The sequence below is a fragment of the Haliotis cracherodii genome, unplaced genomic scaffold, assembly GCF_022045235.1.
Source record: "Haliotis cracherodii isolate W230 unplaced genomic scaffold, xgHalCrac1.p SCAF_11, whole genome shotgun sequence".
In the NCBI taxonomy this organism is placed as follows: Eukaryota; Metazoa; Mollusca; class Gastropoda; order Lepetellida; family Haliotidae; genus Haliotis; species Haliotis cracherodii.
The window spans coordinates 4,985,247-5,004,471 of record NW_027266266.1 but is presented as its reverse complement, the minus strand read 5'-3'; the positions used below and the strand labels follow the sequence as shown (position 1 = coordinate 5,004,471).

The 19,225-nt window shown below is 40.1% G+C and overlaps 2 protein-coding genes across 2 annotated transcripts in view; both read left to right on the top strand.

Moving 5' to 3' along the window:
* LOC139456135 (argininosuccinate lyase-like) overlaps positions 1 to 6,194 on the top strand; it is a 35,189-nt gene extending 28,995 nt beyond the window's left edge. Inside the window, exons 14-17 of the mRNA XM_071237671.1 lie at positions 529 to 612; positions 1,247 to 1,327; positions 2,882 to 2,988; positions 3,521 to 6,194. Of these exons, the coding sequence (XP_071093772.1) occupies positions 529 to 612; positions 1,247 to 1,327; positions 2,882 to 2,988; positions 3,521 to 3,665 (417 nt within the window). The 3' untranslated portion in view covers positions 3,666 to 6,194. The remainder of the gene's footprint in view (positions 1 to 528; positions 613 to 1,246; positions 1,328 to 2,881; positions 2,989 to 3,520) is intronic.
* A 6,590-nt stretch (positions 6,195 to 12,784) lies between these two features.
* Positions 12,785 to 15,031, top strand: LOC139455269 (BTB/POZ domain-containing protein KCTD7-like). Its single transcript, XM_071236820.1, has 2 exons — positions 12,785 to 12,952; positions 14,111 to 15,031. The coding sequence occupies exons 1-2, from the start codon at positions 12,785 to 12,787 to the stop codon at positions 14,849 to 14,851; spliced, it is 909 nt and encodes a 302-aa protein (XP_071092921.1). The 3' UTR covers positions 14,852 to 15,031.
* The last annotated feature ends 4,194 nt before the right edge of the window (positions 15,032 to 19,225 follow it).

Genomic DNA, 19,225 nt, shown 5'->3' with positions numbered 1-19,225 from the left:
TCGTCAAGGGTAATTATTTTAATTACCTAAGAGGGCAAACATATAAGAGTTCATAAAATCATATGTGCTCGTAGTGTGTGATCATGTCACGAGACAACAGTGTATTTCTCCGTCATACGGATGGCATTGTTGACGTCATTCAAATCTTATTGTGAAGTGAGGTTGGAATGACGTAACACGAGACACGACATCATAGCTGAAGACGTCGATAAATTGTGATTCTGCTACTGTTGCGACTTGCTGTCCTTTTAAGTAAACACTAAAATTTGTCTTTGTATGTAGACATCTTCTTCGTTAATAAATAGAACATTATATTTGTGTTCATGTCATACTATGTTTAAGCTCCCACTCAGGAAATAACGGGATTTAGACACTGATGTCGTGAACATAGTATGACATGAACACAAATATAATATCATCAATGTACAGTACATGAGGATGAGTAATTCTCGTGATTGTTGAGGCGTGGTTGACCCCACCCTGGTGATGAGATCACTGACTGACCAGTTGCCCTATTGCTTTACTTAGGAAGACAAGGAGGCCATGTTTGACACCTATGACACCCTGGCTGGCATTCTACAGGTGGCGACGGGTGTCCTCTCTACCCTGAAGGTATGTTACTGTTTGCATTGAAATATAAATAGAGCATATGTTTATCACACACACACAGTTTGCCAAAAGTTTGCCGGGCCCTGTGTTATTGTGAGTGAGTGAGTGAGTTGGGTTTAACGCCGCTTTTAACAGTATTCCAGTTATATCACGGCGTGTCAGCTTAATACGCATTGGTTAATATGAAGAATTACTCATATTCAAGAGATATAAGATTGGTTCAATGCACAAACGAACATACTGGTACGGTGTGTGAACCGACGCTGACGAACGCATCACATGTAACGTCATAGATCCATGAATCCAGATGCACCATTTGTCTCGTGCAGGATTAGCGTGTGAAATTTGGAATTCACATGCGGCATATCGTGATAAGAATAAAGACACTCTGTGGTAACACTTGACTGATTGTAAGTTTTGTCATTAAGTGGTACACATTTGAAAATCTCTTCTTAACGTACATACTTCTCTATATGTTTCTATGGTTCGCGTCTCTTTTGGCGGTGAGTATATTTATTTTCAGCTTTATTGTTGTTGTGAAGCAGTGAGGTGCCCGTGTGGTTAAAGCGTTCACTCATCTTGCCTCATGATGTTGCAGGAATATAATGGTGCAGAATCCACGATTGATATGTTTCAGATCTACCCTGATTCCATGAGTGCAGCGCTCAGCTCCGACATGCTGGCAACCGATGTGGCCTACTACCTCGTCAGGAAAGGGGTAAGGTCTCCATGTTTTAGATTTAAGCCAAATAATCGCCCAGAGCTGTAGTAGTTTAGAATGTATGTCGTCAGTTAGATCCAGCAGGCTTTCTCATCAGTGGTTCATGGAGGGAGAATACAAATTTTGTTTTTCAGTAGTTACTGTTCTAGCAGGTAGGGATGGTCGGGCAGCCTAGTGGTGAAAGAGTTCACTCGTTACACACAGGCCTGGGTTTGATTCCCTACATTGGTATAATGTGTGATGCCCATCTCTGGTGTCAGCCACCGTGATGCTGCTGGAATATTGCTAAAAGCGGCATAAAATATCAGTCGCTCCCTCCCTCACTCACTCAAGTAGGGTAGTGGCCATGTCATTGTGCGCTTGTGAGACACTGATTTCCGTGCCGATTACAATAAGGTTGTAATATTGCATCCATTATCCCTCTGCAGAGTTGCGTCCCTTGGTCACGCCAGAAACCTATGATTGTGGGTTCGAATCCCGGTTCGCCCCGATTATGTTTCTAGGTTTGTCAGCACCATACCCGTGCTCGTGGGTTTCACCGAAGTGGTAAACGTCTGAGACCTGCATCACTTCGGGCTTTCCTCCCACATTAAGCTGACACGCTGTGATATAACTGGAATACTGTTAAAAGCGGCGTTAAACCCAACTCACCCACTCACCCACCCATTATCCCTCTATGTCATATACATGAACCATCTACAATCAAGTCTCGTTAATAAGACAATCGGCTTTATCCGACACTAATGATGGGAACCGATTAAATCAGTGCTATTTAGACCCATTAATCCGAAGTCTCGCACTCCGACTCAGAAACACCTAATTTGCAAAGAATTGCTGAATCACTCATTAATCAGTCTCGATAATCCGACACAGTGATCAGCATTCTCTGTGGTCATCTGCCCGCAAGTATGCAGCCCGTGTTTTGATACAATTAACAATTAATACTTTAAATAAACAAAACAGGTTTAATCACATGCTTATATTACCTCAATCTAATTAAAATCAGATACAAGTTATCGCTACCGCTGAGGATATCCCATTACAGGTCACATCATAATGACCTTGACATTAGCCAATAAGAAAGCAGCTTTCTTAAGCATTGCGGCACAAGTTCCATACTGATGACTTCCATTCCAGACTATGCTTTTAAAAGTATTTTCAATCACTCATACAGCCCGTAACAGTTGTTTTGTGTTGAACTTTAGAGGTTACATGATTACAAAAAACACATTCCGCTGACAATGTAATACAACAATTTGAATATTTCTTTTTCCTTTTTTTATTACAACATTATCTATCATGTAGTTGTCCGATTTTCCATCATGAACATTGATTCTACTTAATTTCATTTATCCGACATACTCGTTAATCCAACGTAATCATATGTAATCAACCATGTCGGATTAACGGTACAAGACTTAAAACTTAATTGAGATATACTGGATAACTTTTGAAATACAGTGAAGTATTGTAATCACAAAGCCTGTTCAGGGACATGACAAAGAAATAGTTTTTCGACACTTGGGTGAGATTCTGTGTTTCCCTGTGCAGGTTCCGTTCCGTGAGGCCCACTCATTGGCTGGCGGCTGTGTGGCGCTGGCGGAGAGGAAGGGCTGCGTCATGGAGAAGCTCCTCTTGGAAGACCTCAAGACTGTCAGGTAGAGCACTAAAGTGAAGTGAGCCGTCCCCGAGGGTCGCGGCCAGCACGTTGATGTGTAGATCTCCGTCATGTAATAATTCCAATATATTTCAGAGCATTTAAAGTAGGCATGTTTGCATGATCAGAACTATATCATTTGATGTCATAGTGGAGTCCAAAAGCTATTGTGGTCAGGCTCGCTGACTTGGTTGATACATGTCATCGTATCCTAATTGTGTGGATTGATGCTCATGATATCCATCACTGGATTGTGTGGTCCAGACTCGATTATTTACAGACCGCCGTCATATAGCTGGAATACTACTGAGTGTGGCGTTAAACAGCAAACGACCGAAACGACCGTAGCTGTTTCTGAATTAGTTCTGCATGACTTGTTCCATTGAAGGGGTGGTGGGGTAGTCAAGTGGTTAAAGCAATATTGCTCAAAATGTTGAATGCCCAGGTTTGTGGTGTTCTCAATTTGACATTATTTGTCACTGTAAAAGCAGTTCAAATTCCATGTCACTCATTCACTCCGTTTGTACCGGCAGCCCACTGTTCGAGAGTGATGTGGCCAATGTGTGGAACTATGAGAACTCGGTGGACCAGTACACAGCGTACGGAGGAACCGCCAAGTCGAGCGTGGAGAAACAGATCTCGAACCTGGAAACCTGGCTCCGCAGCAGCCACCTATAACCATCATCATGTGCCAAGGTTAAAAGTTGAGATGATATATTTTTTTCTTAGGATAAACTTTTAGTTTTCGTTCATCTTGATACCTTCAGTGTGACCTTTGTCGTGGGTCACTGTTGGTCTTGTTACACATTGATTCCCAAATTGAAACAATATATTAACCCAGAAATCTCAAAGTAAAAGAACCCACAAATATCCAACATGTGGTATAAATCTACAAATGTATTACAAAAAATCACTAGGTTTTACAAATCAACACAAATTACTACACAGCAATTACAATGGCAGTACACAATCAAGTGGTAGTACAATATTCTATAACAGTATAATAATATGATGGCAGTGGTCAGTATCAAATACAAAAGATACAATGGTGATAGCAAAAGTCAGTGATAATATATATATTCACCCAACGGCAACACTGGTCAAGCTTCAGTGATGAGCTAGGCAGGGAATCAGGGATGATGAGCGATCCTCACGTGAAAGCTGGTTCCAATATGATGAAAATGTGTGAGTGATACACAAACACGCTCTTGTCGGCTTATGTAGTCTAACCAGATACTGGAAAGTTCCACATGGTACCCCTCTCAACATGAAACATTACAGAAATTTCGGTAACATATTATCACCGTCCCCGGTATACGGGACCGGAAGTATCCTGACGACTGATCACTGTCCAAGCACAATGCAATGAGTGTCTACCGAATCTCAACAGAAACAATGTAACACAGTTACAATCACTGTTTAACAATAAGATACACTGCCATATTTATAACAGTCTGTATATCCTAGGAATACACTATGGGAGAGCCGTAGCAACAAGTCCATATCAACAATGTTTACAGGGAAAAGCACAGAGATGCTGTTACCACAGCTATGTCTATCCCAGAAGCTGAAACACTTTTCTCTTCCTAAACTGATAAAGGCAATGGCTTGAAGATGTGTGTGAGTGGGGGAAATGATTACCCCCAGTTTAAGTGGAACGGCTGTATGCTTATGGACGTCAGCATGAAGGACCTATGTACTATGATAAGTGTCTAGGGCACATGGACAATTGACAAGGAAGAAGTTTATTCAAACCACTCACGACAAGTATTTTTACATGCTATTTCTGTAGTTACCTTGCCTGTGGTAATGTGTTCACTCTTTTGAAAAGTCTTGTTGTTTATTTCAGTAATTTTCATATTGGTAAATAATAGGGCTGAAACGGTACATCGGTGCACCGGTGCACCGTGAGTTTTCATGCAATGATATGATACGTTTTTCTTTCCATATCGATACAAGTCGATACACTTGCTACAATAAATTACTTACTACTTGTCTAATGACCCCCCAGCCCCGCCCCTATCCACAACCACACCTCTACTCCCACCCAGGCGTTTTGGTCAGTCAAATATTACATAATGTGTTGTAATTAACTTTTGAAGTTTACCACTAAAAATAGCCGCTACATACATGAATCTATAGCTAGCACTTTCTTTGGAACCTGCTCTGAAATATTTATAGTCAAGAAGTTTCCATGCGTGACCTGTGTATCGGGATACATATCGTTCCGTGACCTTACTGCATTGTTTCACTCCTAGTAAATAACATTCACTCCTAGTAAATAACATTCACTCCTAGTAAATAACATTCACTCCTAGTAAATAACATGTACTGACATTAATCTTGTCTTGTTGGGTTAGCTTAGAAAGGTGAGCTTCAATACCTTGGCGCTGTTTTTGTTGTTAAAGTTTGTTATCTCAACAGAATGAGAACCGAGAACATTTGTATTAGGACCAAATAGGGTATTTTGTTTGCACTTATTCAGAATTTTATTATCAAACTCCCATCTCTGTGTATAACTACAGTATGTTTGATTGTTAAGAGGCATACAATGTCCTTTTTTAAATCATAACTTCGCATTGCTGTGATTTGTTTTTGTACCTGTACTTAATTTACTGCCATCGTTTTACTTCCCATGTTTAAACTGCTGTTTGCTGTATCATCTTTCCCAGACGTTAATCTTGGCTTATATGAGTTACACGTCCTGTACATCGTGGAGATATATTCGGCACATATACTGTGTCGAAATGGCTTTCATAGCTGATCAGATCATGTGATATTTTTTTTATTATTGATTACATGCTCAAGATCTGTTTAGTGATTAATTGCTTGCGATTTGTGTTCATGATTAAATGCTTGCGGTTTGTGTTCATGATTAAATGCTTGTAAATTGTTTAATAATTAAATGCTTGTGAAAAATATGATCATTTAATGCTTGTGAATTGTTTAATGAATAAATGCTTGTGATCTGTTTATTGATTAAGTGGTTGTAATTCTTTTAATGATTAAATGCCTGTAATGTTAAATAATAATATTCTTGTGATCTGTTTATTGATTAAATGCTTGTTATTTGTGTTTTGATTAAATGCTTGTTATTTGTGTATTGATTAAATGCATGTGATTTGTTTTACATTGGTGAAGCCTGCCAAGTGTGCATCATATGTACACAGACAGTTGTGATGGTTAAATGTATTAATAAACACGTTGAGAGGCAACACACTTTGTGGTTATTGTCAGAAAGGGCAAGGATGAGAAATAGCCCATGTGAAGTGAAAATGGCTTTTGTGAAAGAGAATTGCATCACAAGGATTTGAATTAGATTTGATTATAAACCAAACAAAAAAACATATTCTTATGTTTGTCTGAACTGGTTGGAATTCTTGGCAGAATAAGTCCACAGTACCCTGACTGATTTGGGGATTGCTGGGTCACAGGCTATGGCCCAAAATGCTGAGCGTTTGACAAGGGGAACTAAATCCCAGTGATAGTCATGACTAAATAGTAAATCCCAACGATAGTGACGACTAAATAGTAAATCCAAAGGATAGCGACTACTAAATAGTAAATCCCAAGGATAGCGACGACTAAATAGTAAATCTCAACGATAGTGACGACTAAATAGTAAATCCCAAGGATAGCGACGACTAAATAGTAAATCCCAGCGATAGTGACGACTAAATAGTAAATCCTAATGATAATGAGGACTAAAAAGTAAATCCAAAGATAGTGCTGACTCAAAAGTTAATCCCAACGATAGTGACGACTAGATAGTAAAATCCCAACGATAGTGATGACTAAATAGTAAATCCCAACGATAGTGACGACTAAATAGTAAATCCCAACGATAGTGATGACTAAATAGTGAATCCCAACGATAGTGACGACTAAATAGTAAATCTCAACGATAGTGACGACTAAATAGTAAATCCCAACGATAGTGATGACTAAATAGTAAATCCTAATGATAATGAGGACTAAAAAGTAAATCCAAAGATAGTGCTGACTCAAAAGTTAATCCCAACGATAGTGACGACTAGATAGTAAAATCCCAACGATAGTGATGAATAAATAGTAAATCCCAACGATAGTGACGACTAAATAGTAAATCCCAACGATAGTGATGACTAAATAGTAAATCCCAACGATAGTGACGACTAAATAGTAAATCCCAACGATAGTGACGACTAAATAGTAAATCCCAACGATAGTGATGACTAAATAGTAAATCCCAACAATAGTGACGACCTAATAGTATATCTCAACGATAGTGACGACTAAAAAGAAAATCCCAACGATAGTGACGACTAAATAGTAAATCCCAACGATAGTGACGACTAAATAGTAAATCCCAACGATAGTGACGACCAGATAGTAAATCCCAACGATAGTAACGACCAGATGGTAAATCCCAACGATAGTGACGACTAAATAGTAAATCCCAACGAAAGGGACGACTAGATAGTAAATCCCAACGATAGTGACGACTAGATCGTAATTCCCAACGATAGTGACGACTAGATCGTAAATCCGAACGATAGTGACAACTAGATAGTAAATCCCAACGATAGTGACGACTAGATAGAAAATCCCAACGAAAGTGACGACTAGATAGTAAATCCCAACGATAGTGACGACTAGATAGTAAATCCCAACGAAAGTGACGACTAGATAGTTTCGATCACCAGAATAACAATACATCTCCGTAAGTGTAACATGAAAATGACGCAACGCAAATACAATCAAGAACCAGTCAATGTGACAAGGGGTGTCATTGAGCCTGTTTCTCCACAATACTGTTTCTGTATAGAGTTCTTACAATTTGCTCCCATTGTCAGTCACGTACCTTGCCAGATGAGTGAGTGAGTCAGTATGGTTTTACGCTGCTTTTAGCGATATTCTAGTAATATCAAGGCGTGGGACACCAGAAATGGGCTTCGGACATTGCACCCGGAACTTCGGAGTGTCGAGCGAACGCTTTAACCACCAGGCTACCCGCCCGCCCCCTTGCCCGATGAGAGCCACTGAAGTACTTGATTCTGACATGGGAGACAATAACGCTGTGTGGCGCTTTAGTAAACTGTGTGCACCAAACAGGTGAGTGAGTGAGTTTAGATTTATAGTCACATCGGCAATATTGCAGCCATAACGTGACTAAATCAAGTTGTGCAGTAATTATACATAATTATAGACTATAAAATCTGTTGACGAGGGACGGTAAAAGGATTATATTAATACAGAGATAGATTTAAAACTAGCATGTAACCATAAAAATGTAACTACAAATAACGATACACTATACAAATGGGCTATGGATCATCAGCAACCAAAGTTAGACCACCATACTACGGTTGGTTGGTTGGTTAGTTTTACGACAAGCATAGTCGCACCATACTACGGACCATGGGGACTTACGGTACATCTGCTTCCTGCTTGGTACCAGGATTTCCACCATTCCTCTGGCTACTGATGATTGTTAGAAAGATTTAAAACCTACAATTATTCTACGATTAAAACCATGGAAAATGAAACATACTTTGAATGTATTGGGACTAACGTACCCTTTCAGGGGGACAATTATTTTACGTTACTTCAACTCCTTTTGAAGGTACAGCCACTAACAATCATAGTTATATAATCATTCTGCTAAATTGAAATCACTTACTTTTTACAATGCGTATTATCAAAATGTATCAGCCATAGTGTTACCTGCAATTCCAACATGACTGGGCAACCAGCAAAAGACGATGTATTGGCCAGTTGCAAGTTCATTGTATAATTCTAAAATAACTTAAATGAATGGATGACTTGAAGAGTTCGTTTTTATTGCCTGTAGACAATCTAGTGAATCTGACAAGATGATAAACCCTTTGCAGCTAGATTGTTTTTGAATATATTCTAAAGCCTTTGAAATGGCCTTGGCTTCAGCAGTAAAAATTGAGCTATGGTCTGGTAATCGGGATGATGCGGCATAATAACAGCAGCACTGGAGACTGCCACCATCCTTGGATCCATCTTTAAAAATAGAATGGTGGGATTCATATTTAGTTCTAACTTGTATATATTCTTGTTGATATATTATTTGTGTCTGATTTTTAAAAATGTGTAAGTAAAGACTACTCCCGGTCTGATAAGTTGCCAAGAAGTTGAAGATTAAAGACTGACAGGAGAAATATTATCTAAATCAATATTGGCAGCTGTACTGTGGGGTTTAATTCGTATTCCTAGTGGAGCTTAGACTTACTGTGAAAAAGTTCGTCGTAAAGGGGTTCAAAAACACATTTGTAAGCAGGGTTTAATGGGTTAGAATGTAATTTTGTAATGTATTGAAGCGATAATTTGATTCAAAGCGCCGTTGATTCAAAGATGGTTCATCAGCTTCTACATTACGTATTGGCTATCCACGGGAGATGTTCGAAATGCGCCAAGACATAATCTTAGGCCCTGGTGGTGACTTGAATCTAATTTGTGTAAATTGCTCTTACAGGCTCCACCATAAACGATGGAGCCATAATCTAATTTAGAGCGGATCAGAGACCTATACAAGTGGAGGAGGCTTGTCTGATCACCTCCCCACTTTGTATCAGCAACAACTTTCAACAAATCTCGAGCCTTCAGGCATTTAGTTTTGAGATAATTAATATGTGGCTCAAGAGTCAAATGATGATCGAAAATGAGACCCAGGAACTTGGACTCTTCTACAGCCTTGATAGGAGTGCCATGTAAAAATACTTCTGGATCCTTGTGGTGCTTGTATTTCCTACACAAATGACTACAATTGGTCTTAGCTTTTGAAAAATTAAAACCATTTTCAAGACACCATTTTGGGATTTTATTGAGACACAGCTGCAACTGTCTCTCGATGGTATGCATATTTTTGCCACGACATGGAATATTAACATCGTCCACAAAAAGGGAACCATCAATTGAATCATTTAAAACCTTTGACAGACTATCAATCTTTATGCTAAACAGAGTCACCGACAAAATACAGCCTGGTGGGACACCCTGATCCTGATTATAATGGTCACACAGGGTGGAACCCACACGAACATGAAAATGTCGGTCTGTTAAAGAAAGGGATATATATTGAGGCGGACAAGCTCTTAATCCCAAATCATGTAGATCTTTTAAAATACCATGCTTCCATGTGGTATCATACGCTTTTTACTAAATAAAAAAAAGATTGATAATGCATGCTGATTATTTACAACGGCATTTTTGACAAACGATTCTGAACGTACCAGATGGTTAATGGTACTTCTATTTGACGGAAACCACACTGAATGTTAGCTAAGATATTGTTGGTTTCCAAGTACCACACCAGCCGATTATTTACTATTCGTTCCCTTGGTTTTGCACACACAGCTGGTTGGTGATATTGGTCTATAATTAGATGCAAAAGTATGGTCCCTACCAGGTTTAGGTATGGGAAAAAACTATTGCATTACGCCACGATGGAGGAAAATCTCCTGACGTCGTGATCCGATCAAATATATCAAGACGTGTCTCTAAACATGAATCAGGCAAATGCTTCAGGCTGATAGTGAATATTATCCACTCTCGCTGCAGTATCGTGCGCTTGACCTTGGGCAGTATTTAGCTGGTGGAGCGAAAATACCTCATTGTAATCTTCTCCATTTACCGAAATAAAACCAAACCTCTTCTTTTCCTGTTGTTTCTGATATTTTTGAAACTTAGCATCATAGTTCGATGATGAAGAGTGTTTGGCCAGCGTTTCGCCCAATTTATTAGCAATATCCAATTTATCTGTTAACAGAATGGTCACCTTCCTTGAGATGGTGGACGCTCGATTTTGATACTTTGCCTTTAATTTTGCAATCGTGTTCCACACCTTGGATATTGGTGTGCGAGAATTAATTTTAGTGACAAAATTCCTCAAGGACTTACGCTTATTCTGTTTGAATGTACGGCTTGCCATGACATTTGTGTTTTTAACATGATTTAAATTGTGTACAGTTCGATATTTGCGGAAATATTTCTACGCTTTTTTCCTGCACTTACTATTCTGTTTGCACTCTTTATTAAACCATGGTTTTCAAATGTGTGGATTTGCAGAGGACTTAGGAATGGTTATATGAGCAATTTCATTCAGCTTATCCGAAAACGATTGAAAAGGGTCGGTAACAGTCCTGAACATATCAGGTGTTAATCCTAAAGTAATTCCACCAGATGGATCATTTGCTGTTAATATTGTAGGAAAATGGTCGCATCCACACAAGTCATCGTGGACCGACCAAGTAAATTTGTTTAATAGATTTGAATCTGTTAGTGACAGATGTGACAGACCCATCATTGAAAATGCATAAATTGTTATCGGAATAAGATCTTCAAGTACTTCCCCCTTAACATTAACTTTAACACTTCCCCATAATGGGTTATATCCGTTAAAGTCACCCATGATCATGCAGGGCTTAGGGAACTGATCATATAAGGCTTGAAGATCCGATCTCTGAAGCACAGAGGAGGGAGAAACTATACAGAGAACTCAGTGTAAAGGTTATGTGTAAAGTTAGTCGCACTGCAACAGCTTGAAGATGAGTTTGAAGTGAAACAGGGCTGTGGATCACGTCCTGCTTCACCAAAACAGTGGATCATCCAGTAGATTTAACACCTGGCCGAGAAAATGAATGATAAGAACTGTACCGACGCAAAAAGGTTTCGGTCTGTTAGAGATACGTCTCTTGAAGACAGATTTCTGATGGCGTAAACTCTTGTATTAAAAGTTGTAACTCGTTAAAATTGGTTCGAAGACCTCTGCAATTCCACTGAACTAGTGGAGTGGAAATGTTCATGTTACGGGTGGGTGAACAGGAGATCTATTTGTCCCATTTCGAGGCGACTTACTTGGGAATGTGGAGAGACATCCATGTCCTCCAAAGTTTGATACCGATTATATATTTGAATAGGGTCACGGTGACCCTTTGGTACACGATCTTGTTTTTTTATTGCGCAGTCAACGTTTTTGTTTGCACTTTTAACAGAGGCTGGTGGTGATGCTAGTTCTGGCTCTGGTGCCAATGTTGGCATAGGCGCTGGTGCCATATTGTTGGCATAGGCGTTGTGGCCATTTGAGTTGAGACTGAAGCTGAGAGTGATATCTCACCTGTTTGGGAAGATGAACTGGATTGTAGAAAAGAATAGGCGTCTGTTGAGACCCAAATAATATCGGTGTGGCATTCAACAGACATGACAGATTTGGCAGGGATGCATTTAGGACACTGCTGAGGTTGGAGAAACAGAAGCCATGCATGCTTCGGGAATGCTTCACACATTGTACCCATGTGGGAATAGAACCCGGGCATTCGCCATTGTTGTTTAACGGCTTAACTGGCCTTTGTGATACATGTAGTACGAGTACCTGAGATTGCAATACAGTTTTAAATAATTTTGATGTAGTTGCTTGACTACTAAAACGATCATCTTTAAATAATGGAAATATGTTTGTGCTTGTGTGAAATGGAAGGCGATATTTGTTCCTATATCGGCAGTAGTTCTGTGTCTCAAAATAATGAAATACCAGTAATTATGAAACTAGTCTACGTCTAAATATGCAAGCTCGATCCTTCCCAGCGAACCGGCTAGAGAGCTCCGCGAACGGGCTATCGCTGTGAGGACCTTGCTAACTATGCAAGCTCCTCACAGCGATAGCCCGTTCGCCTAGCTCTCCATAATAAGTTACCGAGGGTAAGGTGTCACGCGCTGGGGAAGAGCTTGCTAAATTTGTTGGGAAGGGAGACAACACATCAGCATGTCAAAACATGTACATATCTGAAGAAATGTTGAAAATGACAGATGAAGACGATTCTTCCGTTGAGGAAAATATTTCAATACGAGAAATCGCACCAAGGCCTGTTCCAAGGGCGAAGCATCCTTTCATCACGCATGTCAGGGAAGGATACGAACAGTCTCACACAGACTCCATGCCCCGACAGCCAGGTGTTCAGGTGGGGATTGATGCTGTATTATCTGTATATTAGGCTTGATAAAAAACATATTATATATACATATTTAAAATATATTTAATCACTGAAAATATAGTACAGAAACAATTTTTTTCAGCTCACATGCACCAGGAATACAAATTATGTTCATACTTGACCCACTCATAGTGTCCCGTTGTCCCTGCTGAGTTCAATAATTTGCAGAAATGCCAACTCCGTGCAGAAATGTACCGCTGTTGCAGAAAATAACACGAGTAAAAGTTGCATAGGTTTACTGAAACGAAGTCATTATTTGAATTGTGCATTGTTTTAATTCATTAAATCACTCCAAATAATTATATAATGTGTTTGTTTTCTACGGGAAAAAAAAGAAAAAAAGAGTTTATAAATGGATCTTTTGAACATTTTACGTTTTGATAAATGGTTAATTGAATCAGTTTCATTTTAAAGTCAAGTTGACTATTGTATCATTTCTTAGCAAAACCCAGATCACCAGATTCACTTCAGTGAGCTATTCTAGCCACAGATAAGTTTATACAAAAAATGCTTCCACAGGTCCAACAGTTGCAAAACTACGAAATTCATGAAAACAAAGTTTAAAAGTTTGCAGACATTATAAAATTTTGGTTGCAGAATTTACAAAAATTGGAAGCAGAATTTTGATTTTTGGGCCACAGAGTACATTTTGAACTGAAGGTATGTCAGAACTGCAGGAGAACATGGCTGAGGTCGCCATGACCTCGGTGCCTCATACTTTCATACTCGATCAGGCCGCAGTGGGCAGCACATTTGAATCCAGTTTACTTTTATAGATTTGTAATCAGAAATACAATGAAATAAAAAAGTCTTCCCTACCAACCTAGTCAGTTTTGAAAAATTTAAGAAAAACGAACAAAGTTTTCCTGTCCTTGTTTGAATCTGGGGATGCTCAAATTTTAAACTTTAGTGCTAAGTGTGACAGGGACATCAATTGATGATAAAATCCCAACTAATTCCCTGCTTGTCAATCTCAGTAACTTCTTCAAATGCTGGGGCAGTGGGTTATACAAAACTTGCAAATTTCTATGTCACCGGCGTTGCTCTATGGCTGAAATAATGCTGATGTGACGTTAAAGTTTAATTTGCTCACGCTATGTCACTTGCAGATTATTTATTTTTCAGCCACGAGACAATGTTGTAAAACTGGGGCAGTTTCCACCAATCATATCACTGAATGTTGGCGGGGTGGTGTACCAGACACGACTCTCCACGCTTTTGAAGTACTCGGACTCCATGCTAGCGGCCATGTTCAGTGGCCGTCACAAGGTTGACCAAGACAAGGATGGCCACTACTTCTTGGACACCAACGGTGCCGTGTTTGGCCACATTCTGGAATACCTCCGCTATGGGACAGTTCCGCCGTCAGACTTATCCACTGCTGTCTACAGAGATGCCGAGTACTATGGCCTACACTCCATGGTCGAAAAGCTACAGCTTCGACCTGAAATTGCTTCTATTATCGTAAAAAAATCCCATCGATCCCAGTTTCCAGGGTACCAAGATGCCAAGCATGACGTCATCCAAGCAGCAGTTGCTAATGCATCGGTTAACAGAATCGGTGAAGTGTTGATATGTGCTTTCAGAACAGAGTTCAAGGCGAAAGTTCAGAACTTTAACCCCCTCCACGGATGCATCGTGGAATCAGCTCATGTTAGTATTGGGCCATGGGAAACACAGGCTGACGAAGAAGTGTTTATGAAATGTCTGGAGAATGATCTCATGGAGGATGGATTCAATGTCAAGCCACATGAGGGTAAACGGAAGTGTAAATATTACTATGGACAAACCTGTCAGAAATTTGTCTACAAGTTGCAAATCATATTTTACCCATGGGCACCAAGAACGTCTTCACTTGCTGCATGAGCACTGTTCATTGCACCATTGCTGTATGAGCACCGTTCATGGCATGGGGGAACACCATGAACATCTTCACTTGCTAAGTGTGCACCTGTCATTGCACGGGGGAACACCATGAAGGTCTTAACTTGCTGCATTAGCACTGTTCATTGAACAGGGAATACCATAAGTGTATTGACTTCTCCACAGAGAGAGATTCAAAGAAAGGTCCCAGTTCCCAATCTTATCAAAAGGGTAAATGAGGTTGCAAGAAATGGGATTTAACTTCGCTTTCAAGATTATTGCACTTAAGTAGCTACATGCATTCATGTACGGGTACATGTGCATGTGTGTGGCTGCTTGTACTAGTCTGGATTAATACCATTTTCACAGTGCTAGCCCACTGACCATGCCGCAGTTTAACATGGATACCCTACTCAGACACATTAGACTGACTGATCAGACCAGTCCTTGTTTTATCCCCTTAGTGCCGAATGCCAGGCAGGGTAACAACAAGTACCCTTTTTTATTGTCATTTGATGTGTCAGGGTCCGGGAATGAAACCCCAGACCTTGCGCTCTCCAGGCAGACACTCTATCCTCTAGGCAATGGAGGCCTATGATAGATTACTGATAAGTATGTGATTACAATGGAGACCCTGGTCATTATGGGTCATCATGCTTGGACAGACTAGGGGTTGCTCATGCTATCAACCACTAGTATGCCCCATCCAGACTAGATTATTTACAGGCTGCTGTGATATAATGGTGATATTGCTGACTGTGGCGTAAAACAACATTCGCTCAGTCATCTTGAAAATAGTCTCATGCTACTAATTTAGATCAAGTTTATTGTTAGATTTAAAAAAAAAAATATTTATGAAAGAGAGTCAAAAACTGATTTAGTTTAGGGAGCATCCATTTTATTTCGGGGGGTTGTTGGGTGGCAAGATTTTTAAAATGAAAAGTCCATAAATATGCCCAAAATAAAAAGGTTGTTGGCACTAGTGAAAAAAATGAATAGCTTGTTTTGTGGAAAATATCCAAACGTCATTTTTTGTGTTAATAGTGAAAATGAATGCATTGTTTGATGGTGCTTAGGAAATAAATAGTTTGTCACAGGCAGGATAAAAAGAGATTGTTCTCAGACCCACCCCCTAAATCAAATTGGTGCTCCCTTATTAAGACTTTCATGTCTCTAAGTTTACAATAGTTATAAGTAGACAAGCCATCCACTGGTAACCATCGAAACAGGGATGTGCATGGAAAGGAAGGGCTGTGGTGACAAAAGCAGGCATTGGATTAAACCACATAGCTATTGATTCTGTTTGAACAACCATCCAAGTCTCAGTAATGTCTGTAACAGAAGCAGGATCCAATGCTTCCTTTGTTTTGTTACTGTTCGTCCATGATATTTGTAGCTGATGGCTGTGAAGAGGTTTTACTGCTTTTTGATAAAATCCCATGAATGTGTTTAAATAATACTGTTTTATTCCAGATTTGTTCTTCAGTTGAATTATGATTTATGAAGGAGCTATACTGTTGTGTGGATGTGGGCAAAGTGTACTTAATGAGAGTTGTCAGCTGTGTATGTACAGGATCATATGACACTGTTATGGATAATGACTTTATTATTGTTTGTAGCAATGTTTTAGAGCTACTTCAGAACTCCTTCAGGTGAATACTGAGTAATTGTATTGAGTTAATAATGTTAATCATGTTAATATATATGCCTGTTCACTTCCATTTGTCAGACACCCCAATTGTCAGACACCCCATTTGTCAGACACCTCATTTGTCAGACACCCCATTTGTCAGACACCCCATTTGTCAGACACCCCAATTGTCAGACACCCCATTTGTCAGACACCTCATTTGTCAGACACCCCATTTGTCAGACACCTCATTTGTCAGACACCTCATTTGTCAGACTACCAATTTGTCAGACACCCCATTTGTCAGACACCTCATTTGTCAGACACCCCATTTGTCAGACACCTCATTTGTCAGACACCCCAATTGTCAGACACCCCATTTGTCAGACACCTCATTTGTCACACACCTCATTTGTCAGACTACCCATTTGTCAGACACCCCATTTTTCAGACACCCCATTTGTCAGACACCTCATTTGTCAGACACCCCATTTGTCACACACCTCATTTGTCAGACTACCCATTTGTCAGACACCCCATTTGTCAGACACCCCATTTGTCAGACACCTCATTTGTCAGACACCTCATTTGTCACACACCTCATTTGTCAGACACCCCATTTGTCAGACACCTCATTTGTCAGACTCCCCACTTGTCAGACACCCCATTTGTCAGACACCCCATTAGTCAGACAACTTAAAACAACTTGTATAGTTGAGGGCACATGAGGTGTGTGATATATTCCCTTAAATCCAAATAGACTAGTCCTGTCGTCAACAACTGTCTGACAACTGGTACAAAAGAAACCAAATTTATACAAATCAGTACTTATTCTTGATATATTATTACTTTATACTTTGGAATATATTGCTCAGTTAAAGGAGGTTTACATTGTATACATGAACTATAATACATAACATATACATGATATATACTGACCATCAATCATTATGAAATAGTAACATTTACTTCCACATCAATGTCAGTGTACTGTCAGCCATTCAAGCCAGAGTTGGAATGTAACCTGCTGCATCCAGGAATTGCACTATCTCAAAAACCAAATATAGTTACAGTTCAGCCAAGCCATTTAAAACTGCAAAGAGATCTGGGTCATTCCATTATGAGTAAAGGGGTGTTTGGCAGTTACAAAATATTCCAGTGTCTGACAACTGGATGTCTGACACATGGAAGGACCTCAAATGCCTATCAAAGACTTGTATATGTATAATAGATATATACTGTTTGCTTGTTATGTTTATAACAATGCTCCATGATTTAGTGCCCAGTCAGGATTGGAATTGGCATGTTCCTTGCCCCCTGAGATGGGACTGTTTATGTATGTATGTGTTAGATATACTGTTGTATACTATTATTTATTGGTGTGTGAGGTGATGTGTCTGCCATCTTCTGATGTGTAGCAGAATTTTGTGACTAAGTTCATCATTATTGTCATCATTATTTATATCATTTATTGACCTTCTAACGTCACATTGTTAAGATGTTTTAGTGTCACCAGTCTCCAATGTATGCATATATTTTTGTCACAGCCTAGTTATTTTGTATTCATATTCCAACTTTCCCCTATTTTCATACACTGGTAATATCAAAAAGTAAACATGTTTACATCATTCCTTCCAGTTGTTATGTGTTTGGTTGTGCCGAGTCATTAGATAACTACATAGTTCTAATAAACACCCGTTGTGATGGACACCCACCATCTCAGATAGGGATCACTATGAACACCCATCATCCCAGACAGGGATCACAATGAACACCAATCATGGTGGACATTAACTGTCCCAGATAGGGATCACAATAAACACCCGTCATGACTGACACCCACTGTCACAGATAGGGATCACAATAAACCCCCGTCATGGTGGACACCAACCATCCCAGATAGGGATCACAATAAACACCCGTCATGACTGACACCCACTGTCACAGATAGGGATCACAATAAACCCCCGTCATGGTGGACACCAACCATCCCAGATAGGGATCACAATGAACACCCGTCATGATGGACACCCACCGTCTCAGATAAGGATCACAATGAACACCCTTCATGGTGAACAACCACCGTCCCAGATAGGGATCACAATGAACACCCGTCATGATGGACACCCACCGTCTCAGATAGGGATCACTGTGAACACCCGTCATGATGGACACCCACCGTCTCAGATAAGGATCACAATGAACACCCATCATGGTGGACACCCACCGTCTCAGATAGGGATCACAATGAACACCCGTCATGACGGACACCCATCGTCCCAGATAGGGATCACAATGAACACCCATCATGACAGACACCCACCATCCCAGATAGGGATCACAATGAACACCTGACATGACGGACACCCACCGTCCCAGATAGGGATCACAATGAACACCCATCATGACAGACATACACCGTCCCAGATAGGGATCACTGTGAACACCTGTCATGATGGACACCCACCCTCTCAGATAGGGATCACAATGAACACCCTTCATGATGGACACCCACCGTCTCAGATAAGGATCACAATGAACACCCATCATGGTGGACACCCACCCTCTCAGATAGGGATCTCAATGAACACCCGTCATGATGGACACCCACCGTCTCAGATAGGGATCACAATGAACACCCGTCATGATGGACACCCACCGCCTCAGATTGGGATCACAATGAACACCCATCATGGTGGACACCCACCGTCTCAGATAGGGATCACAATGAACACCCGTCATGATGG

What these genes read in the sequence shown, in the direction of transcription:
- LOC139455269 (XM_071236820.1), top strand. Translation starts at nt 12,785, where the DNA reads ATGTTGAAAATGACAGATGAAGACGATTCTTCCGTTGAGGAAAATATT. An exon ending in CCCGACAGCCAGGTGTTCAG is followed by an intron (nt 12,953 to 14,110) that starts GTGGGGATTGAT and finishes TTTATTTTTCAG; the next exon opens with CCACGAGACAATGTTGTAAA.